General features: G+C 43.0%; 1 protein-coding gene across 1 annotated transcript in view; it reads right to left on the bottom strand.

Annotated features, from left to right (window-relative positions):
- MINDY3 (MINDY lysine 48 deubiquitinase 3) overlaps positions 1-25,347 on the bottom strand; it is a 263,254-nt gene that overhangs the window by 36,179 nt on the left and 201,728 nt on the right. Inside the window, exon 12 of the mRNA XM_040352409.1 lies at positions 11,994-12,066. Within this exon, the coding sequence (XP_040208343.1) occupies positions 11,994-12,066 (73 nt within the window). The remainder of the gene's footprint in view (positions 1-11,993; positions 12,067-25,347) is intronic.

Genomic DNA, 25,347 nt, shown 5'->3' with positions numbered 1-25,347 from the left:
AGCTTATCTGCTAAAGCAAAAACCCCAATTAATTAGTTGTGTGCGCCCACCTTGCAATGACATCAATGGAAGTCATTATGAGCCATGCTGGGTCTATTCCCACCCCCAACACGAACTTATCATGAATGACGTATTAAAGAAAGGAGGAAATTTAATTGGTTCATTCTCCAAATTCCTCCAAATGTCTATGACAGAGCCATGAGGATTTTTATGAGCTGTAAGAGTTGAACATATTTTTCTGAGAAAGGGTGGACGAGTTTATGAAATTATTTAGGCGTTACGTTGTGTGGTGCATTTTGATGAAAACAGTTCCACGTTAAGTAAACTCTCACTGGCTTTTATATTGAAAGAACCAATCTTCATATCGTTTTAATTAAAGCCAACATTGTAAACAATGCTTACAGCTCAGCTGACAAAGAACTTACATAAAATTAAAGCGAATTTTAATGTACACAACAATAACATATCCAAGCTGTGCACTGCTGAGCAGAATATAAAACTGGAAACTGATGAGGGCCACATGAGCTGGCAATCTCTTAGACCCCTTTCACACTGGGGCGTTTTTCGGGCGTTTTTTAGGCGCTTTGGCGTTTAAAAAAAGCCTGTAAAGCGCCTGAAAGAAGCCTCATCTGCAATCCCAATGTGAAAGCCCAAGTGCTTTCAGAGGCCTTTCACACTGCCAGCGCCCGAAAAACGCTGGTAAAGCGCTGCTAAGACCCTTTTCACACTGAGGCGCTTTTCAGGCGCTTTGGCGTTAAAAAAAGCTTCCTCAATGGGAAGGGGGCTTTAGGAGCGGTGTATTAACCGCTCCTAAAGCGCTGCAAAGAAGCTGCATGCAGGACTTTTTTTGACGCCCTGCCAGCTCAGCGCCTCAGTGTGAAAGCACTCAGGCTTTCACATTGGGATTGCAGATGCAGCTTCTTTCAGGCGCTTTTTTTAACGCTAAGACCATTTTCACACTCGGGTGTTTTTCAGGCGCTTTAGTGTGAAAGCACTCGAGCTTTCACATTGGGATTGCAGATGCAGCTTCTTTCAGGCGTTTTACAGGCGCTTTTTTTAACGCTAAAGCGCTTGAAAAATGCCCCAGTGTGAAAGGGCCCTTAGAATATTAACCATGAAAAAGGACCTTTTCACACAGGTGTTCATCAGTCCATTTTTAATGTGATTAGATGAATCAAAAGCAGACTGCAATGTAACCCTAATGGGCAGGGGAGGGCTGGCAGCCTAAGGCCTGGGGAGCAAGTCCAGTCAAGTGGCCCATTAAACCAAACCAATTGAATCAACTAGTGAAGGACTACAAGTCCAAGCATGAACCCCTGAGATCTAAGAATGTGACCCCCTTACATCTCACGGGTTCATGCTGTGACCTGTAGTCCTTCATTAGTTGGGGGGTGACACATCCTAAGCTCTGAGGGGATCATGCTGGGACCTGCAGTCCTTCACTTTTGGGGGTCACATCCTCAAAAGTGAATGACTACAAGTCACAGCATGAACCCCTGAGATCTACGGATGTTACCCCCTTAGATCTCACGAGTTCATGCTGTGACCTATAGTCCTTCGCTAGTTGGGGGAAGGGGGGCAGGACACATCCTAAGCTCTGAGGGGGTGATGCTGGGACCTGTAGTCCTTCACTTTTGAAGGGTCACATCCCCACAAGTAAAGGACTACAAGCCCCAGCATGAACACTGGCTGAGATCTAAGGATGTGACCTTCTCTGCTGTCAGCTCATGCGCCCATGACACACAGGCTCCACATATATTGTAATTCATCCACTACTCCCAAACTCACCTCGGGCAGGTTGTCTCTTGAGAGGTGCCCTGTTTGATCATGGCCACCCTGTCCGCCCCCGCCCAGTCCAACCCTGCCTATGGGCAGCCAGATGCAAATGAAGTTTTGTTGGACCAATCACATGATGTCTGTGTCCAGATACACGTTTCCTGATGTGATTTGATGAGAGCAGGTATAGGATGGCGCATGTCCATTTACATCCAACCACCTAAAGTGACTGGATGGGGGCAGATATGGGCGAATGCATGTCCATTTATATGGATTGCCATAGGGATTACATGGGTCTGTTTTTACTCCATCACAAGCTAGAGGAGAAAATGGAATGCACAAGGATGTCCTACTGCATAGGTGTCGAACACAAGGCCCGCGGGCCGAATCCGGCCCCCAAGCCATTTCATGTGGCCCTCACAACTCCAGCCCTCCTCCAGACCCTGTACTTTCTGTTTTTAAGCAATGCACCCAGCATAAGCATAGGGAAAGGGGGTGCACTGTGATGTAAGGGACTCAGCTTCTGATGGTGGGGTGGCTCTTGACATCTAATGTAAGGGGATGGGATGCGCTGGACCTAATCTTACAGATACAACCGGCCCTTTTGAGGGCAATCATAATGCTGATGCGGCCCACGATAAAATTGAGTTTGACACCCCTGTCCTACTGTATATGTGACATCTATTTATATTATGATTCAACTCAGGAGGGGATACGTTTATAGATTTTTAGTGTGGTCTATGTCCCGTTGGGGAGGTTCATCCTCTCCATTTGTCCTGATGACCTTTGTTACTAGAACAGAAAAAGGGGGGGTAGTCAAAATGTTCCTGGTGTTCCTGGAACAGGAGGTGAGATGGAATCATCCAATGAAAAGACCTGCTCTGCTGACAACGGTCTGAGAAATTTCCAGAACCTTGGAGAAATATCCTCTCACTTCTAGTGGTCTCTCTGCAAAAGAGAAGTGAAGGGAAATCTCCCCAATCATTCCCATTCTAAATAAAAAATTTTGTCTGTAGATATACTTAAAAACGAATTACTGCAACTGTATATTTGAGCTTTTTTGTTTCTACAATCTCTGTAATACAGTAGGCCCCATTTTGTCTCCGTTTAAAAAATATAAATTTCCTCAATAAAAATATTTTTCAAAAAAAAAAAAAAAATATATATATAAATTTCCAGTTGGAGTTCTTGCTTTTTTTTTTTTTTTAATAACCACAAAAGAGGTTTTCATCACTGTTCAGAATGTAAATCTAATGTAAGTGACTACACCCATAATCTGCCCTCTCGCTCCCTCCTCTGAAGAATAATCTGCCTATATTTTGCCTTCTCTGGTTCTTCCCAACCAACCCCCCCCCCCCCCAACATCATAAGGACATTTTTAAATAAAGCCAATAGCTGACGTGATCTAGCAGGACCTAATTTTCTGACTAAAGTTCCACTTTAAGCTTTGGCAAAATAACCCGGAAGTTGATTGGTTTCTATGCAGAGCTGCACCAGGATTTGCACTCTCCAGCTTTAGTAAATCAACCCCATTGTGTCATTTGTTTTGAGGATTCTGGTAGCTTCACCAAAATAACCAATGGCCCTGTGTGTCCCGGGGGCTGAACAGACACTGAAGACAGGGTGTCCCGTATAGACATTGCGCCTCCATGAGTCTCACCTGAAAAAGCCACCTTAATTGGCCTCATGGGTAGCACAGCCCTGGGCACAGGGATCACAATTAGATACCCAGGAGGGCAAAGAAACAAGGTTCAAATTGGAGTAAAAGTATTCCCAAGACAAAACCTGGTCTTCCTGAGCTATGAATGGCATGACTACCTGAGACATCAACACAGGCAGGGATGGTGGTACAAAACAGATTTATGTTTGGCAAAAACTGCTAAAGAGAATTTTAGGATTGGAACCCCCCCCCCCCCGGTGAATTAGCTGTCTGTACGTCAGTTAAACATAGGCATTGTATTTGTTTGCCAGCTTTACCAGCTGTGCCAGTCTAGTGTTCTCTCTACACATGTTTCTTATGAGGATGTTTAGAAAGACAAAGCTGAGAATTAACTGCAAAGTCAAATTCCTACACCCAAATGAGGTGTCTGATACATCAGACATAACACATCACTGGCAGGGGAAGCTTTGTCATTAAGAAAATAATATAAAAAACCTGGCCAAGCAACTACTAAGGGGCCATAATGGAAAAATGAAGATAAAAATGGTTTTCAGGCTGTCCAGATATGGAAGAGAGTCCTTTGCTCTCTGCCAACAACCTTTGGAGTGCATTTCTGCAGACCAGTCCCTAACCTATACCTGCAACTCAAGAAAGCCATCTTCTGTATCCAGTAGATCGAACTCAAACCAACCTGAAACTGTGAAGATCTAGTCCCCCCTAGGCCTTCATGCACACATTAAATGTGTTTTCAATCTGAATGCCACGCCAATCTATATACTGTAGTTTGAAATACAGTGTAATCCACCCTTCAGTGCACAGATGTGAATGAGCTTTGCAATTTGATTTGCTGTGCCCCCCCTCTTCAAAAATGCAGGTACATTTTTTGTCAAGCATTGAGGGGTGTTAAAATAGATGTAAATATAAAATCTCATATAAGCCTTAACCTGTTAATGTTATTTCTGAAAGTATTTCCAATACTTTCTAATTCTGAAGGTTTCACTGAAAGTGATTATAGTGATTATACCATGAAGGTTCCTAAATTTCCTCGCTCTACAACCCTGGTGACATCGGGAGCTCTACAACAAAATGGCGCCCATCCACACACGGCCTCTGCATATAGTAAGCTCCTCTTACTTAAAAAAAAAAAAAAAAAAAAAAAAAGGCTTTAGCTTGGTCTTCCTACCAATGGGAGAACCCCCTCTAACATGTTTCACCCAATAGGGGGCTTAATCTTAGAGGCCCTATTTGGCAGAACATGTTAGAAGGGGTTCATGGGACCAACTGAAGCAATTTTTATGAAGAGGAGCTCACTATATGCCGAGGCAGTGTGTGGACGAGTACCATTTTGTTATTTTGTAGTAGTCCTCAATGTGTCCTACGAGACAGTATTCAACCCGACCAGCACCTGCAAACAATGTGTCCAGTGGGCTGGGATAACAGATTGAGGCATTGGAGCAGTACTTAGTTTCTGGTGAAATTTGAACACAACTGTCATTATGACCCTACCACTGTAGGTACTATTGCAACAATATATGATTAGCTCTTAGGAAGACCGGCCCCCTTCCATACCTAGATCGCAGGGACAGAGATCTTGGGAGAGGGAATGGAAACACATTTGCTAAACCAAAACCCCTATGAACTATTAATACATTCAATACAGAATCTAATTACAAACTGCTCATGTGCTGGTTAATGGTTCCACAATGTTTGGCAAATCTTCACTGGATGCCTCCAGCTCATATTTAAGGAGCGGTCAAATCCTTGGCACCCATCTACTTATCTGTTGGGAATACCCTAAGATTTGACATTATTAGATTAGCATACAGTATATCAAGTGGCATATAAACGCCTAAGCAAAGGCTTCTCTAAATCTCCAAAAGAGGTCCTTGCCCAACCTGAAACCGGACACTTGCACAAACCCATTTTCCACTACTGCCAATTGACACAGATAGCGGGCCTCAGCCCCGCCCCCCACTCTTGTGTCAATGCATTTGATTGACAGCAGTCCAATGAGGAGCGAGACAGTGGCGGGAGCAGCTGCATCGTGCACACCACTCGATTGGATCGGGCTCAGTTAAGTAATCAAAAGGGGGGGGGGGAAGCTGCAGCACAGAAGGTTTTTCACCTTAATGCATTAAGGCTTTAGAACCACTTTAAGCAAAAAATTAAAATAAAATTTGGTTCTTAATTAACAAATAAATTGGCTGCTATTCCTAAATCCTTGGATTAACACCTATCTCTCGTGGACCTAGACCATACACCGTTGGCTCTCTGAAAATAGGGCTCTTTTTGTATTACTTGAAATCATGGCTAGAATCCACCCTCATTTCTTTTTTACCTCTTCCCCTCCCATCCTTACCTTCACACCTGGTGAGCTATCCTTCCCTGTCTTTTACTCTCTTTACTATTTTCTCATCTTCAAGGTGTTAGGGCTGGACTCTCAAGCCCAACCATATAACCCATAATAGCTGACCTTATTGTTCCCATAGCTCTACACTTTTGGTAGCTTTGGGGCCCTGAGTTTACACAGGGCCTCTATTGTCCTAATCATATATTGCGAGACCACCCTGTTCTAGTTACATAATCCATTCCTTGGCGTTAGGAAGGCCTTTCGAAAGGATTAACACCTATGAAGCCTTCCTGACACCAAGGATGGGATTAGGTAATTAAAATAGAATGGTTCAACAATTTTCACACCTCCCATCTTGTTCTTGGACACAAACAACGTCCTTTCCACGGTGATTGGATCAAGTTGTCGGTTCTACTTGTGTGGATATAAATGCTGGGGTATATTCCCGATACTCATTAGAACTGAAGAAGTGGCTTGGATAACCCAAGAAACATCTTCAGCATCAACTAATGATGAATATATTTTAACCGTGTATTTAGCCGTCTTCCTGGAGTTAAGCTTTAAGAATCCAAAAAGAAACCTAAAACCACTGGTCTGAAAATTTACTAGCAGTGTCACAAGGGAAACATGACTTACAAAGCAGATAATATAATGGTTTATTTAATAGAAATTCCATTTAAAATTCCTATTAACCTGCAGAAGTTTGTGGTGGTTCTCAAACATTGCAGACCAATTACCAGAACGGACACAGGCAGGCCGGATGGAACTGGATGTATCATTTATGTATACGATCTTTAAAGTACAAGGCTTATTTGTACAATATAAAGTCCGCGCAGTGCCAGAGTCCCACACATGATCCTCCAACTCAGCGCTGTGAAAATATCTGCTAGATTATTTACTGGGATCTTAATAAGGCTAAGGCCACATAAGGCTCTCTTGTACGGCTTGATCAAGTTTCTTCTGTCAATTAACATAAAAGTTAATTCAGTCAGCAGCTGGGTTTCCCATCCGCACATTCAGCTTCTCTCATAGCAAGTCAGATAAAAATCAGGCGTCTTACATTCTTTCAGCTCATTGTTGGTGATCTGTGGGTTATATCTGCTCAGGCTTTGCCCCTAATTCCATTTCAATTTGTTATTGAAAGAATATTTTAATTCCTGGCTGACCACAGTGGTGTCACACAGAATGAATATTCTATGGAGTGTCAGCTGAGCTTATAATAATAATTGGATATGACTTCAGTTACAGTTTTTGGAGAGAAATAAATGACTTCGATCTGATTACTTTCTAAGTAGCATTACTTTAAATTATCTATTATTCCCATTGGAGGTGATGGCATGTATGAGTGTTATTGTATCACTTGCAGCTGCCTTCCAGTTTTTCAGTGTATTGAAGCACTGTACCCAGAAATTTTTGCCCAAGAAAATGTCCCTGTTTTTAGCATCAACAAAGCAAAAAAAAAAAAATACCGTATTTATCGGCGTATAACACGCACAGGCGTGTAACACGCACCCTAACTTTAAGAGGGAAGTTTCAGGAAAAAAACTTTCCACAGCCCCCTGCGTATAACACGCAGGCACAGTTTACCCTCTATATTCAGGTTAAAAAAAGTGAGTGTTATACGCCAATAAATACAGTAGGTATAATTTTAAAGCAGCTTTAAAGCCCCTTTCAATGCTTTACTGCTGCCTATTACAGTGTACTTTCTAAAAACACATATAGGTAGATTCACAGAGAACGGCTTAAACTTACGGCGGCGTAGCTTAGCGTGTTTAGGCTACGCCGCCGTAAGTTAGCTAGGCAAGTACATGATTCTCAATGTACTTGCCTGCTAAGTTACGACTGGGTAGCCTAAACCTAATTCAAATGTGTTGGGGGGGGGGGGGGGGGGCGTGTTTAATGTTTATTACGTTTTTTTTTTACTGCGCATGCGCCGGGCGCCTACATTTCCCAGTGTGCATTGCGGCTAAGTACGCCGCACGGGCCTATTGATTTTGACGTGGACGTAAACAGCGTAAACTCCGATTCGCGGACGACTTACGCAAACGATGTAAAAAATTTGAATCTCGCGGCGGGAACGGCGGCCATACTTTAACATTGTTATTCCACTAGGGCCTAGCTCTAACTTTACGCGGCCTATCTCTTACGTAAACGGCGTAAAAGTACTGCGTCCGCCGGGCGTACGTTCGTGAATCGGCATATCTACTAATTTACATATTCTATGCAGACCGCAATGGAAGCGCCACCTAGCGGCCATCCGAAAAATTGCAACCTAAGATAGGACGGCGCAAGCCGTCTTATCTTAGATATGTTTAAGCGTATCTCTGTTTGAGCATACGCTTAAACATAAGTCGGCGTAGATTCTGAGTTAGGTCGGCTTATCTACTGATACTCTTATCTACTGACACTCTTACTGAATCTACCTAATAGAAACTCACATTATCCCCCGATTCAGCCCATGGAGTGCATGTCCACTCCACAATCAAGTCCATGGAGAAAAAATGTGTTTTTTTACTTACCGTAAAATCCATTTCTCCGAGTTCATTGACAGACACAGCCTTCTTTATTCAGAACCATAGGGATGTCACAAAGCAGTGCGAAACATGGGGGACGGGACAAGGAAAAATCCCAAGACTAACACAAGAGCCAACCAGGTAACAAGAGCTTCACACAGGACAAGCTGGAACCCAACCTGGACGCTACCCTTCAAGAGGAAATAGACCCTCTAAACAGCAGCCTGCAAAAACTTGCGGCCAAAAGAGGCAACCTGCAGATGCCAACCCATCACTTTGTAGAACTTGTGAAAATGTAAACGAGGACCAGTGGCCACCTTGCAAACTTGAGCAACGGGCGCCTGATGACAGAAGGCCCAAGAAGCACTAAGCGCCCGAGAAGAATGCACCTTAATATGGAAGGGGGGAACCTGATCCCTGACAGAAAAGCCCAGGTTCATCATCTATCCGATCCATTTAGAAAAACGTTGCAGAAGAAGCAGACAGCCCCTTTCTTGGCCCGTCTGAGTACAGTGAGCCTGACCTCCAAACAGACTCAGTGGCTGGCAAATACACCGAAATCCCCCAAAAACACATTCAGGGCAGATAAGGCAAATTCCTTGGGATGTGCTGACCGGGGACACAAAAAAAGGCATCACAATATGGAAATCCAAGGACGGAACTATGGAAAAAAGGGTGAAGAACCACCTTAACCTGGGCAAGGTGAACGACAAGAAGAAAAAATGTAATACCTAGAGCAGGGAGGGGGTTATTTACTGAGGACAGCCCATGGGTGTAACCAGGTGTTTTTTTGTGTTCTGCCTATGGAGGCGATATAACCCTATGGTTCTGAATAAAGAAGGCCAAGTCTGTCAATGAACGAATGAAAAATAAGAACTACAATTCTCTAACTTTAGGCAGGCCATAGAAAGATTATGCAATTTTCATTCCTGCAACCACGGGAAATCGCTCAATTTCCCCATCAACACAGTCAGCGTTCATGGCAGAATCCCTCCCGTGGAGCTATTGTGTTCTCCCAGTGGGGGGCCACGGTGAGGCATCTCTACCAGAACACAATGATCATTGCTAGCAGCTATAACCATCAGTAATAATCACATGCTAGGAATCAGACATGCTGGTTAAACCCAAATTGCTAAATGGATTAACTTGGGTACAATCAGCATGCCCATAGATGGTTTGAATCTCAGCCGGTCCCTGTTGAAACGGCCAAGATTCTAACCATCTATGGCCGGCCTTACGGATTTATATTCTGCCAGCTCAAAGTCTCCTGGGATAGTGACCTCAGACTGGAGACTTTGGGTCAATCTCTTCTGCACTATGCATACACCAGTCAATTTCCGCTGCACTGACCATATGCAGTCATGCAACATCAGTGGCCTGGGCTCAAAGAACCCTATAAAGAGTCGCTAGTGGTTGACACTAGAAATCACTGGATGCGCCAGGCTGCTTAGTATATTTTTTAAAGAACAGCTCAACTGACAGTGTAGGAAGGGCAAACAAAAATGTAATTGAAAGGGGGTAGTGATGGTCCTCTTTAAGACAGGTCAATAGAGCAGAGAAAAAAAATAGGGGAAGTACAGACTGAGGCAGAAGCGGGTTTAGGAATAGGGAGGCAGAGGGTCAAGTCAACCACAGTGCACCGATTGGGTAAATTTGGTAAACTTGATATAAGATTGCCAGTGATCCCAGACTTTATTGCATCAGGTGAGTATAACTGTAAATTGCTCCATGAGACAGAAATTTTTCCTGCTTTGAGTAGGCCTAATTGTAGTAGTGTTGTAGTTTGACTTAATTGTCAGTTGAGAAGTTTGCTTACACTTGGTGGCAATTAAGCACTGGGCTGCCATTAAAATGTGTAAATAATTGCTTAAAATCACACATTATAAATTATCACTAGGGTAGGAATAGTGGGGAAATCTTCCAATGGGAACACTTATTCTGGTGACAAATTAGGCATTTCCCTTAGGCCTCGTACACACGATAGGTTAACCAGAGGACAATGGTCTGATGAACCGTTTTCATCGGTCAAAACCGATCCATGTGTGGGCCCCATAGGTTATTTAACCATCGGTTAAAAAAAAGCCAACTTGCTTTAAATTTAACCGATGGATTCCTAACCGATGGGAAAAAAACGATCGTTAGTAGGCACAATCATCGGTTAAAAATCCACGCATGCTCAGAATCAAGTCGACGCATGCTTGGAATCATTGAACTTTGTTTTTTTCGGCACGTCGTTGCGTTTCATGTCACCGCGTTCTGACATGATCGTTTTTTTAACCGATGGTGTGTAGGCGCGATGGACCATCAGTCAGCTTTATCAATTAACCAATGAAAACAGTCCATCGGTCCGTTCTCATCGGATGGACTGATTGTGTGTACGAGGCGTGTACAGATATTTCCTCGCTTCCTGTTGTATCTATAGGAGTGAAAGGAAATTCTCCCCAATGTGGTGCCTTAGAAGGTTTTTAACTATCCCCATCTTTCACAAAATGGAAAAACCTGGCTTTATATACACTTTAAACTAAAGCAAAGATATGGGAAAATATCAAATACCCAACCATTGGTTTATCTATGTAATCATTCATTGAGAAATCATTAAATGTGTGTGGAATACAGTTAGAATTATTAGCTCCATCTGTCTTTACGTTCACTATCTATAATCATTGTGTAAAACAAATCAATCGGATGGGTCTATTGCATTGCACAGTAATCTCATCCGAGTAGGTTTTAGGCACCTGGAGCACGAGTTGTGGGGACACTGTACCGGGGGGCCAAGCATTAAGTACATTTCACCAATGGGAAATACACTTTTAGTATCTAATAAGCAGACGGGGCAGAGGATGCTGCAGAACTGGAGGTTGTGAACATTGGAGTCACCCTTCAACTATACAGTGTGGCAGGAGACTGTCACAAGATTGCTATGAAATTCTAGATGTCAAAACTGGAGATAGGGCTCTGCAGATGTACAGTATATAGTGGTGTCATGTGTTTTAAAGTATAACACATTTAAAATAAAATGTATTACAGGCCAAATGATTTACATATCTATTCAGCTTCTTTTAAGATAACATCACCCATGCCAAACAGCATATCCAGGTCCCTGACCTGACTTTTCTTTAATGTATCCCAAGCAATACAGGGTGGTGTATGACCTGACCTAGTCAAGGTGTGAAGCATGGAAGGAACAACATAAAATGATAAGGTTTTCCAGAATATACAAGTATTAGGCCCATTTCACAGGGACATCCCGATTAGGTTTCCCCCGTTTTTTAAGCTGACCCAATCGGAACCTCTATTGCCCTCTATGGCTGACACCTGCCGACATCTGATCTGCTAAAAAAATAAAAAAAAGACGGACGGACGGGGATCAATTCCCCTTCCGTCTGCCGGATCAGATGACAGACGGAGCGCACACGGACCTGTCATCCACCTGCTCAGCGGGAATCAGGGGAAAGATTCCCCCGCTGAGCAGGCAGATCCGCTGCTGGAATCTGCCCCATAGAATTAAATGCAGACGTTTTATATTTACTTAGGTCATCAAGCATCCATATCAGATGTATTGGTTTTTGGTACACCGATTACACATCCTAATTGACAGCAATAATGATACTTGAGGCCACCAGAATGTAATGACTATATGTATTTTTTTAAATCGCACCTCAAAAAACAATCTAAATAAAAAACACACACATACCTTCTGGATCATATGTTTGAAAAATCCGCCTTGCTTGCTCTGTAGGAGATTCAGGAGCAACCAGAGTAATTTCCTGGAAAAAGAAAAAACACAAAAATCATCACTTACAGTTCAACAAACTAAAAATGTATAGTTTCTAAGAATAAGAAATATGAAAATACCAATGCCCAAGACTATGCTACTAAGTACATTCAAAAAGTAACCTCTTCCCTGGTACAGTTTGATCTCTGGAGCTCAACTAGACTCAGTATGGTGGTCTGGACTTTCCTCCCACCTCAGTGGCCAATGAAAAGTGTGCTGACCCATCTATCGGGGCAAGGACACCCTCCACTCTGAGAAGGCTTTCAACAAACTTTGGGAGTGTGTCTGTGGGAATCTGTTGTGCCCATTCAGCCAAAACTGCATTTGTGAGGTCAGGTAGTGATGTTGAAAGAGAAGACCTGGCTCACAATTGGCATTTCAGTTCATCACAAAAAGGGTGGAGGTCAGGGTACTGTGAAGGCCACTCAAGTTCCTCCACACCAAACTCAGAGTTACAGTCATAGTGGAACGGAAAAAGGACCTTCCCAAGTCTGTTACGACAAGGTTAAAAGCACATCATTGTTGAATTGCAGTGGTGCCATATTGTCTGTGTATATCGGATTTTTTTTATATTATATTATAATATATATACATATATATATAAATAAATATATATATATATACATACATACACACACATATGTGTGTGTGTGTGTGTATACATATACACATACACACACCCACCCAAAGATTTTGCATGGCAAGAACTGCAAACAGAGGTGGCAGGGTTATTTGAATGTGCACTGGTGGTGTTCACAGGAAAGCTTCTATGCCATTTTGGATGAGGACCTGGCTCACAATCGGCATTTCAATTCATCTCAAAAAGTTCAAATCACTTGAAGGTAGTTGTATGGTCTACACAACTACAAAGTCCTGTATAATACAAAAATGTAATTCTTGGGGTTGTCAACCTTCATCTAATTGCCCACGTAACTTGCATACGGACACGTTAATTGATATGTTATGGCATTGTCCTAAACTATTTCAGCATTGGAAAGATATTTTTTATTTCATCTTAACATTCTTCAATCCAATCGACTTCTGACCCTAAACTTACCCTGTTGGGAATATTTCCAGAGGCTTGGCCATTATTTTCTCATAAAATGTACTCGTTTGTTATTTCTTGCCCGTAAGTGGATTTCTCATCATTGACTATCTTCTAACTCGCCAACTTGTGTTCAGTGGTGCACGGCGGCAAATGGCGTGCTGGATAGGGATTGATTTATTTATAAGCCAAGGGGTTGGGAATACATTTGATAAGATCTGGTCTTCTCCACCCTATATATAGTATCCACTTGTGTGGATGTTCTTTTTTGGTATGGTCCAAAGTGTTTCTGCACAATGTTGGGTCTATGGTGTGGAGCGTAATTGAATTACCAATTTTTCTTTAATGTTAACCACTTAAGCCCCGGACCAAAATGCTGCCTAAAGACCCAAGGGGTTTTTACAGTTCGGGACTGCGTCGCTTTAACAGACAATTGCGCGGTCGTGCGACGTGGCTCCCAAACAAAATTGGCGTCTTTTTTTCCCCACAAATAGAGCTTACTTTTGGTGGTATTTGATCACCTCTGCGGTTTTTATTTTTTGCGCTATAAACAAAAATAGAGTGACAATTTTGAAAAAAATGCAATATTTTTTACTTTAATAAATATCCCCCAAAAACATATATAACATTTTTTTCCCCTCAGTTTAGGCCGATACGTATTCTTCTACCTATTTTTGGTAAAAAAAAATCGCAATAATCGTTTATCGGTTGGTTTGCGCAACATTTATAGTGTTTACAAAATAGGGGATAGTTTTTTTTTTTTTTTTACTACTAATGGCGGCGATCAGCGATTTTTTTCGTGACTGCGACATTATGGCGGACACTTCGGACAATTTTGACACATTTTTGGGACAATTGTCATTTTCACAGCAAAAAATGCATTTAAATTGCATTCTTTATTGTGAAAATGACAGTTGCAGTTTGGGAGTTAAACACAGGGGGCGCTGTAACATTTAGGGATCACTGTGTATGTGTTTACTAGTGTAGGGGGGTGTGGCTGTAGGAATGACGTCATCGATCGTGTCTTCCCTATAAAGGGAATGACACGATCGATGCGCCGACACAGTGAAGCACGAGGAAGCCGTGTTTACACACGGCTCTCCCCGTTCTTCAGCTCCGGGGAGCGATCGCGACGGAGCGGCTATAAACGAATAGCCGCGCCGTCGTCCCGGATCGCTCCTGAAGCCACGGGGACCGCCGCATGTACCGGGGGGGGGGGGTCCCGATCGGACCCCCGACCCACATCAAGCAGAGGACGTATATATACGTTGATGTGCCTGTCTGTGCCATTCTGCTGACGTATATGTACATGAGGCGGTCCTTAAGTGGTTAAACATTTCTCAGCAATGACTGCTATATTCCAGAACAAAAATTATTGTTAAATGTATCTATTTAAAATAATTTTATTTTCATTTTTGTATTTTTTGTTCTGTATAGGTAGGTATTTGTGGTGTGTTTTGTTTGTATATGTGTATTAAAAAAAAAACATTTAAAAACTCAATAAAAATTATTTGATTAAAAATAAAAATGGGCAGACCCAAACCCAACAAACATGACGTGGAAATAAATTGCTATTTAAGTGATTACATTATCCAAAGATCGATTATATTTTACACAGAGCTTTACAATATAAAGGGAAACAGTACAGCAACAATACAATTCAATACAATAGTTCAGAGGGCCCTGCTCCTTAAAGCTTACAATCTAATAGTATATATACACATTTACCCTTTAAAAAGATACTAGGGAAAACATCTCAAAAAGGCGAAAAAATATCTGACATGCTTGTACATAGGATTAATACACTCTTCCCAAAAAACTCACAAAATCATATGGCAAAGTCCAGCACACAAGAATATATTATAGCAGATGGGTATACAGATTTCCTCCTAAATGTGCTAATCTATACAGACTACAATAATTTATAGGCCGGCGGGTGAAAGGAGAGAGAGAATATAAAGAACAGACACCCAGGGAGGTTAGGGAAAGCCAACTCATCAAAGAGAAGACCTTAGTGCTGTACTCTCTCTGGATTTCCTCCAAATAACTTCTGGGACTGCGGGGTGGACAGGACTGCGGAGCTAAGTGGTCATAAAAGTGAAAGTGTACTTTACTGGAAGATGGATGTGTACTTGCCAGATCGGACTATAATATTTGGGGGCAGCAAAGTGCAGAAAGGATTAACGTAGTGTTGGGGATTAGTTTGGGTAAGATATCAGCGGGATGACCTAACTATTAGGGTTAGAGTTTAGAAGAACGTTGTGGGAAGATTAAAGTGGACCTAGCATATTCTATATATTTTCATACCAAATGCACACATTGCCAAGTATTGGCTAAATCAGGTCATAAATAAATCTATTTTATTTCCTTCAAACCACTTCAACCTAACTGTGTTGATGTAAAAATCCCACCTGGCTTTTTACCAATTAAAAGGTGGAGCTTATCTAAAAAAAAAAAAAAAAAAAAAAAGTATAATGTTCCCGTGTATTGAGACTTTCAGCAAGAAGAAATAATATAAAAGAGCAAGACGAGACAAATATTTGTAAAAGGTGAGGTGCTGTGCTGGAGAGTGCTTCCTACCAGAATACAACATACACATTTTTTGGTGTACAATGCAGGTCATAACATGTTAACTAGGGATGACCCGAAAACACCCCCCCTGTTCGGTTCTAATTTTAAAGCCTAATATGCAAGTTATTGTCGTAAAACGTCTTTGAGAACCCGGGTCTTCCCCCAGGGAACATGTATCAATGGAAAAAAAGTTTTAAAAACGGTAGTTTTTTTCTGGAGCAGTGATTTTAATGATGCTTTAATGATGCTTAAATAAAAAAAAAAAAAAAAAAATGAAAAATTCCTTTAAATATCGTACCTGCTGGGTGTCTATAGTATGCCTGTGAAGTGGCACGTGTTTAGAACTGTCACTGCACAAAATGAGATTACTATAAGAAAAAAGTAATTTAAAACTGCTTGCGGCTTTAATGTAATGTCTGGTCCCTGCAATATGGATGAAAATCATTGAGAAAAATAGCACAGACACAGACAGTACACACACCACGTAGCTTTAGGTGCACACTGCAGAGGACACAGGCAGTACACACCATGTAGCTTTAGGTGCACACTGCAGAGGACACAGGCAATACACCACGTAGCTTTAGGTGCAAACTGCAGAGGACACAGGCAGTACACCACGTGAGAATACTGCAGCTAGCACAATCACCTGCCTGCCAGTAAATTAGGAAGAGCTGATCTAGCTAAACTATACAGTGTATAAATATATATACAACACCTGGGATGCATATATATCCTCTACACACTGTAACTTTAACTGACTAGCCTGCCTGCCTGCTCTAACTACCTGCAAAAAAATGACACTCTCTCTGTCTCTCTTAACCACCGCAACACACTACACAATGCCGACCTGCAGGCGGCCTTTTATAATGTGGGGCGTGTACTAAACCCCCTGAGCAATAATTGGCCAAAGCCACCATGGCTTTGGCCAATTATGGCTCTCCGTTTTTTGCAAGCTGTGATTGGCCAAGCATGCGGGTCATAGTGCACGCTTGGCCAATCATCAGCCAGCAATGCACTGCGATGCCGCAGTGAATTATGGGCTGTGAAACGTAACTCGAATTTGGCGCAAACGGCCCAAAACGTTCGTAATTCGACGAACGATCGAACATACGATGTTCAGATCGAACATGAGTTTGACTCGAACACGGAGCTCATCCCTAATGCTAACGCATTACAATACTAAGACTGGCTCTTAATAAACACAACTTGGTAGAAGCAGAGCTTTCATTGCTCATATCAGAGCTGCTCTCCACCTGATGACCTCTGATCGAATGACTACTGCAGGTTCTCATTTGGCCTTGGCTTATTGCTCTCCATATTGCTCCTTTTTACTTCTGTGATCGCAAATTTTTATTACTACCGATGCCAATCGGTTTTTATGCAATAAAACCTATCCTTTTTGATCCAAACAATGTGGAGCACCTTCTTTTTTCTCTTTACATCTTCCTTGAGAGTTTTTTTGGCCCTTCCATCCGGCTGTTTTAACTTGGTTTCTCAACCTTACGGTCACCTACAAGACCCCTGGAATCTGCTCCTGGAAACCCCTGGGTTCCCATGATCGCTGTGGAAGACTGCCCATCTTGGCTCTCTCTGCTCGATAGACTCGTCATCGATGTTTGAGTCCACCATCTCTGGTAAGAGTACATACCCAATTATTTTAAATTGAAGATACAACACGTTGATGTTTCCACGTGTTCACTATATCACTGTGCTTCACTTCTGAGCAACAACTATTTTATACTGGACTTTGTGTTCACTACATGGATTAGTTTGTTCATTTGGACATTTCCCATAACATTCTATATACGAGTTATATATGTTATGTTTTCACACTTTGTACCTACCTTCATGTGTATTGCAACATTTGATTATTTGAATATTGCTTACTCAACTTTTTAGCACTACATTTTCCATTTACCAGGTTCTCATTTACAGCTTCCTCTCCAGCAGGAAAACAGTGAGTTAAGCAGCACATAGAGGATTAAAAATCACTTGATTCCCCAATCAACACAGTGTTCTGCCAGCGTGGGGGTGCAAGGGGCCTGCCCAGCCGGCAGAACACAATGGTTAATACTAGCGTCTATAGCCACCAGCAGTAATCACATGAAAAAACAAAATCTGACTGGCTGATCGACTTGGGTACAATTAGCCTGCCCATAGATAAATCTAAACTCGGCCGGTCCCTACTGAACTAGCAGAATGCTGATCAATGTATGGCTGGTATAACAACCCATAAAAGTACAATTGTAATATTATGTGATACCTACCTAATCATGTGTATAAAAGCTTCAATTGTGTCAAATAAAACAGAACAATTATTTGGAAAGACGCGGAGTGTATCTTTTGTGTCTGTTCTCTACTTCAGTAGTTATTCATTTGGAACCACTAAATATGAGGATAGGAGTTGCCTATCTATAAAAATTCCAGAACAGTATACATGGATTCGAAAAAAGTAAACATTATTTTGATGTTGGAATAAAGTTGGTTTTGTAACAAATCACAGTAAAAATGGCTAAAACGCTCTGGCAGAATCTTACAGGAGGAATCTTTATAACATTCCTAGACGCATACTTCTATTTCCCGCAGGTGACCATCTTGCCAAACAAAGACCGATTCCCACAGTCTTCCACCTACGCCATATCCCTGAATGCACATCATATCATCCTATTGTGTAGTTGGTAAAATAGGATACATTTATTTATAACCCTTAATAAAAAAAAAAAAAAAAAAAAGTATATTTAAAATGAAACAGCAACACCAGCACTAAGCTTCAGAGCAGCTCTGGCCACATTGTGGAGTCCACATATCCAAATGACATTTGTGTAGCAGAATATGGCTGACCACACACATAAAGCAGTGCTCGCAAGACTTGTGGGCATTCCTTTGCGCTGTTTTAGGACCCTTTCACACGGGGCGGATCAGTAATGATCCGCCTCCGTATGCTCCGTAAGCTCAGCGGGGATCGCTCTGTAGATCCCCGCTGAGCCGTCAGATGACAGGGCAGTCCCCGCACACTGTACAGGGACCGCCCTTGTCTTTTCCCCGCTTTCCCCTATGGGGGATCGGATGAACACGGACCGTGTGTCCGTGTTCATCCGATCCGCAGACGGGTTTTCTTCCGTCTGCAAAATCGGATCTTTGCGAAGGCGGGTGATTACGGGTGTCAGTGGATGTTTATCTGCTGACATACGCAATCACAAAGGGACCAATGTATGTCCCTTTTTCATCCGCAAAAGGATGGATGAAAAAGCGGACATACGGTCCGCATGTGTGAAAGGTGCTTTTCGTCCAGAAGCGGGAAGCTTTTAACTCCAAATAAGGGGTTAAAAACTCCCGTGTTGTGGCGCTTTGGAAGCGCTGCCCATTCATTCCAATTGTCAGGGCGCTTTGGGAGCGCTAAATACAGCCCTCCCAAACCGCCCCAAAGATGCCGTTTGCAGGACTTTTTGGAATGTCCACAAGTGCACCACTCCAGTGTGAAAAGTCACATTTGAATGAATAGGTGGTGGTTTTAAGGCGCTTAGCAGAGGCTATTTCTAGCGCTAAAGCGCCTGAAAACCACCCCAGTCTGAAAGGGGTCTAAAGAGTTTGTAAAGGTCAATTTTTTTAAATAACATGTTATACTTACCTGCTCTGTGCAGTGATTCCGCACAGAGCGGTCCGATTCTCCTCTTCTCAGGTCTCTGCCGGCACTCTTAACTCTTGCTCTTCTTTTTGTGCCCCCATTGCAAGCTGCTTGCTATGGGGGCACACCTGTGGGCTCAACCCTGATTAGCTGTGTGATGGGACAAAGTCCCCCAAGTTGTAATCAAATGGCTGAAAATGCAATGTGTAGTAAAAACACATGGATGAACTGCATTTTTACCGCTTCCCAACCCTTCCCCCTTAAGCTACAAAGGCAGTAGACAAGGGTATACACATGCCAAAGCCATAATGCTTTGCTAAAATGATCCTTCATCACACGCTCTTTGGGAAGTACCGCCCATCTCACTGCGTAAAAAAAGACCAGTTTAGCAGTGTATGGCCATTCATGCCCAACAAAAGTTGGAAAACTTTTGTCGTTCAGCAGCTGCACCCACTGATTAACAAATCCTGACAGTGGAGAGTCCAGCTGGGGACATTCCTCCATCCGGCTGGGTTCACACTACTACACTACTTTCATCCTACTTTGCTCTGCTACATTGGTCCTACATTTATCCTACTTTCATGAACAGGATACTACTTTGGTCCGACTTCAACGATATTCAATGGGCTGAAGTAGGATCAATGTAGGACCAAAAGTAGTACAGGGAGCATTTTCAAAGTCGGACCGACTTGTGTAGGACCAGTTAAGACAGCTCTCATAGGGAAACATTGATTTTCACACGTCATGCTACATGAGGCTCCCAATGTAGGACCGTTTGTAGGACAAGTGTGAACCCAGCCTCCACCTCGCTTGTGTGGATGGAGAAATCTGTTAGAAATCTGAACAAAAAACTACCAGTCTGTGGCCATCTTAACACCAGAGAAAACCAGTCCTCAAGGCCAGGCAGGTTCTTCTACACCAAACTCATCATACCATGCCTTTATGGAGCTGGCTTTGTACACAGCGGCACAAACAAATAAGCCTTCTCTAAACTGTTATCCCAAGTCCAGAAGTTCCCAATTGTATGCTGTAGTATTGACAGTACTCTTCAATGAAAACGCCTAAACTCAATGATTTGGAGGGGGTCAGTGCCGGGAAAAGGTCATCTAGAGCCCAGGTCGAACATGCCAAACTAAACACCCCCCCCCCCCCAAGATGTATTCGCAAAATTCCCCCCACAAAACCACTGAGCACTAATCTGCATCCTTGCCCCCTAAGCATACATTCCCCCTCCTCCTAGTACAAATTCGACCCCCTGCTGATATCCCACTTCTCAGCACAACTCTTTGCCCCCCATCCCAAAAAAAAAAAATTCACCCTTCTAGTACACATGTCTGCCCCCCCCCCCCATTGTAAATCCCTTCCCCAATCAAAAACTATCTCAAAACCCTCCCTTCTAGCACAAATTAACTTCCCCTCCTAACACAAATCCCTATAGATCACCACTCTTTGCACCCCCCCCCCAAATATCCCTTTCTAGAACAATACTTACCCTCTTCTAAACCCCAAATTCCCTCTCCCAACACAAATTAATTTCCCCCAGCCCCATTCTGCCTGCAGTGGTCCACATACTTAAGAAAAGGAAAGTCACAAAAAGCCGCACCAAAAACGAAATCCCATCAGCCTGGGCTCCATCCAGACCACACCACTGGCGCATTTCACCCTGCCCACAGGGCTTAATCATGGGGATCATGTCCACAATATTAGCCATAGGAAATGTGAGCTGATTACACAATTGCTTTACTTTAAAAATACGTTGGTCCCACAAGTACTTCCTTCATGTGTTGGGGGCAGGGGTCGTCTTTGAAGAACTGAATGTTGTAACCCTGCAGTATCTACCAACATATAAAGCAGATATTGGCCAGCGCCCATCTTCATCTGAAATTAAAAAAAAAAACGCATTCTGTACAAACCGGCAAAAACAGCTTAAGAACTGTTACCAGTTGTATCAAATGTCATGAAGTTGATGCGTTTTTAAGCAGTCATAATTTTGCGAGACCGCCCCTTGGGATCAATGAGTGATGCGAGAGTTGGACTCTGTCCATAGTAATACTGTATATAATAAACATTAAAGAGTCGCAGGCAGTTTGTCATCTGGGCAGAGAATAGCCGCGTTGTGTGAGCATTTGTTTGAATCGGCATGTGTTCTTACTGATGTCTGAGAAAAGACTTGGTTCTCAGGGGAGATGCACTTTATTCTGAAGTCACGTATTGAAGGGTCATTCTTGCCAAGTACAAAACTTGCTTTATTTTTTGTAATCCTGTGAAGGCACATTGTGTTTTGTTGGTTCAATTATAATGTCACACGCTAGAAGTTTGTTATTTCAGGCTAAAGCTGCCCACGCACTTCTCAAATTTCATCCAATTACTGCTCAATCGGCCATAATTTGAGCAGTGGGGGGCCCTCTGGGCATCACCCAAAAAACTTCATTTGAAAAATCAAACGAGCCAGGTGAAAAATTGTAAGCCAAACAGCAACTACTCTACCCAATCAGATGCAATCACAGTTGCGGTATTAAGACAGTCGTGGATGCTGTGGCTGCTGAACACAATAGCCAGCAGGAGAAATTCCTTCATCCACACATTTTAGCATGGATGGAAGAATCTATTTGATTCCTCTCATTCAGTCCACAGGCTGGCTGACAGACATCTGTGCATGTATGGCCAACTTAAAATGTACTTAACCACTTAAGGACCGGACCAATATGCTGCTAAATGACCCAAGGGTTTTTTACAATTCGGCACTGCGTCGTTTTAACAGACAATTGCGCGGTCGTGCGACGTGGCTCCCAAACACAATTGGCGTCCTTTTTTCCCCACAAATAGAGCTTTCTTGTGGTGGTATTTAATCACCTTTGCGGTTTTTATTTTTTGCGCTACCGTGTTTCTCCGAAAATAAGCCCGGGTCTTATATTAATTTTGGCAACAAATAACACAGTAGGGCTTATTTTCGGGGTAGGTCTTACCATGTAATGTGCTGTCTTTCCCCCCCCCTCTCTCTCCCTGCCTGACAGGAATCCCCAGTGTAAACGGAGTTAAAATGCTTTAATCCACTCTATTACAGTAGTATATAATGTATAATGTGTGCGTTTCTGTAATATAATTGTGCCCAATACCTTCGTTTTAGTGCAGCTCTGCGGCCTGCCGGAGCTCTCTTCCCCGCAATTATATTACAGAAACACACACATTGTACATTATATACTACTGTAATAGAGTGGATTATAGGATGTTACAAACATTTTAACTAGGGCTTATTTTCAGGGTAGGGCTTATATTGCAGACCTCCTGGAAAATAACGCTAGGTCTTATTTTCGGGGAAACACGGTATAAACAAAAATAGAGCGACATTTTTGAAAAAAAAAATGCAATATTTTTAACTTTTTGCTATAATAAATATCCCCCAAAAACATATACATTTTTTTTTCCTCAGTTTAGGCCGATACGTATTCTTCTACCTATTTTTGGTAAAAAAAAATCACAATAAGCATTTATCGATTGGTTTGCGCAAAATTTATAGCGTTTACAAAATAGGGGATAGTTTTATTATTTATTTATTTTTTTACTACTAATGGCGGCGATCAGCGATTTTTTTCGTGACTGCGACATTATGGCGGACACTTCGGACAATTTTGACACATTTTTGGGACCATTGTCATTTTCACAGCAAAAAATGTATTTAAATTGCATTCTTTATTGTGAAAATGACAGTTGCAGTTTTGGAGTTAACCACAGGGGGCGCTGTAGGAGTTAGGGTTCACCTAGTGTATGTTTTCAACTGTAGGGGGGTGTGGCTGTAGGAGTGACGTCATCGATCGAGTCTCCCTATAAAAGGGATCACATGATCGATGCAGCCGCCACAGTGAAGCACGGGGAAGCCGTGTTCACATACGGCTCTCCCCGCTCTTCTGCTCCGGGGAGCGATCGCGAGGGGGCGGCTAGAAACGAATAGCCGCGCCCTCGTCCCGGATCGCCCCTGAAGCCGCGGGAACCGCCGCATGTACGGGGGGGTTTCCGATCGGACCCCCGACCCACGTCTAGGCAGGGACGTACAGGTACGCCAATGTGCCTGTCCATGCCATTCCGCCGACGTAAATGTACATGCGGCGGTCCGGAAGTGGTTAAACCCACTTTGTATTTCTTGCTGTTCATACTCACTATGGGTATAGTTTCCTGCATTCTGCAAAAACCTTGTTGATCCTGCTGTCCCCCTCCTGTCCATGTCCCTGCTGCAGCTGGGGATATTTTTAGAGCAGTGTTGGCAGCTCTGCCCATGCTCAGTGTATTTCTAATCTGAGCATTTCCTCCCTATCACATCTGAGCAGCCCATGTGACTATAGAGTCACACATGTGAGTGTATACACAGTGGTAAATGACAGCCCACCCCCCCCTCCTCCTCCATGCCCACTAACCAGCGAAACACAATGGGATCCAAACATTACATTTCAATTGATGGAAGCTTCACCTCCCTATTATTCTAAGACACATGCTAGAGGGGCGTGACACAGGCTGTGACTGGAACAAAAATGGCAATGCCTTGGTATTGCCAAAAAAGATTTGATTTCAAATATATATTTGTATGACAATTTTAAACAATAGTTTATCGATATTAATTATCTTTACTCTGCATGGGTAAAATTGCTTGTTTTGTCCAGGGGTGCACCAAAAGGCAATACTTACCGGATTCTTAACTCCTCCGAAAAACAGCGCTCCCCCACGTCCAGCGGTGGACTTTTTCATTCCGTCCTCATATGCAGAGCCAGTCTTTGGGCGTGCTGATGTCAGGAAAAGTCCACCGCACAAGACAACTAGCTTGCGGAGGGCGGAAGTGGCATGGACCGGTCTTGGGCTTGAAGGATTGTTAGATTAGGAAAGTATATATCCACTCTCCTCCAAGACAAAAACAAGGAGTTAAAGCGGAGCTCCGCTGAAAAAAAATATTAAAAGCCAGCAGCTACAAATACTGCAGCTGCTGACTTTTAATATTAGGACACTTACCTGTCCTGGAGTCCAGCTCCGTCCGCAGCAGAGGACGAGCGATCGCTTGTCACTCTGCTGCCCCCCCGCCATCCTCGGTGAGGGAACCAGGAAATTAAGCGCTCCGGTGTATTGTCACACTCTGCTGCCTATCGTAGAATGCTGGGGAAGTCACGTGGCGGCCAACTGCGCATGCGCGATGCGTTCCAAACGCAAGTGCGATGCGTTCCAATGGATTCACGACAGTACACACCAGTGAAACTTCGGTCGGCATCCAGGCTCTTTCCTTAACATCCCTGTGGATTGGAGGATGTTAAAAAAAAGAGCCAGGAGGCCGACTGGCCACTTTCCTCTAAATCCACGTCGCCCTGAATGCCGGGTTCGCTGGTGTGTACTGTCGTAAATCTACTGGAACGCATCGCACTTGCTTTTTGAACGCATTGCGCATGCGCAGTTCGCCGCCACGTGACTTACGCAGCATTCTACGATAGGCAGCAGACTGTGACAGTAATCCGGCTTCACTGCCCGGTTCCCTACGGCGCATGCGCGAGTCGTGCTACGCCTGCTGATTGGCTATAACATAAAGCATCATTTACTAACCACTAATTGGGAGTTGAGTGGGAATGTCATCAACATGTGGCCCCCAGGTGCAAAGATGTTTTGCTGTATTTAGGGAACATATGGAAAGGTCATCATGACCAATGTTCATGCAGAAGCCTTCACTTGTGACAATGAGAACACAAAAAGGCCACAGCTGTGGAATGAATTGAGGGTTAAAAAAAAAAGTATAAAAAGTGTTCCAAGGACAGTCTACAGAATAATCAAGAGAAGGCACAGAAACCCGAGACCCCGAGAGCCCAGCGCCTCCCATCTTATAGCCAAAACATGGAGGAACTTTGGGTTCTCTTCTCTAGTTGAGTCAGATCTGCCCTGACCACAGAAAGATAAACACATGTGTTTTCATGTTTATGCCGTTAATGTGGACAGTTATTTATTTACCCTGAAACGTTTCTGGGACAGTTCCATCAGATGCCATCCCAGCTTTGTCTTCTGCATGT

This window comes from Rana temporaria, chromosome 5 (assembly GCF_905171775.1).
Source record: "Rana temporaria chromosome 5, aRanTem1.1, whole genome shotgun sequence".
Lineage (NCBI taxonomy): Eukaryota > Metazoa > Chordata > Amphibia > Anura > Ranidae > Rana > Rana temporaria.
The sequence above is the reverse complement of the archived record's forward strand: the minus strand, read 5'-3'. Positions and strand labels throughout refer to the sequence as shown.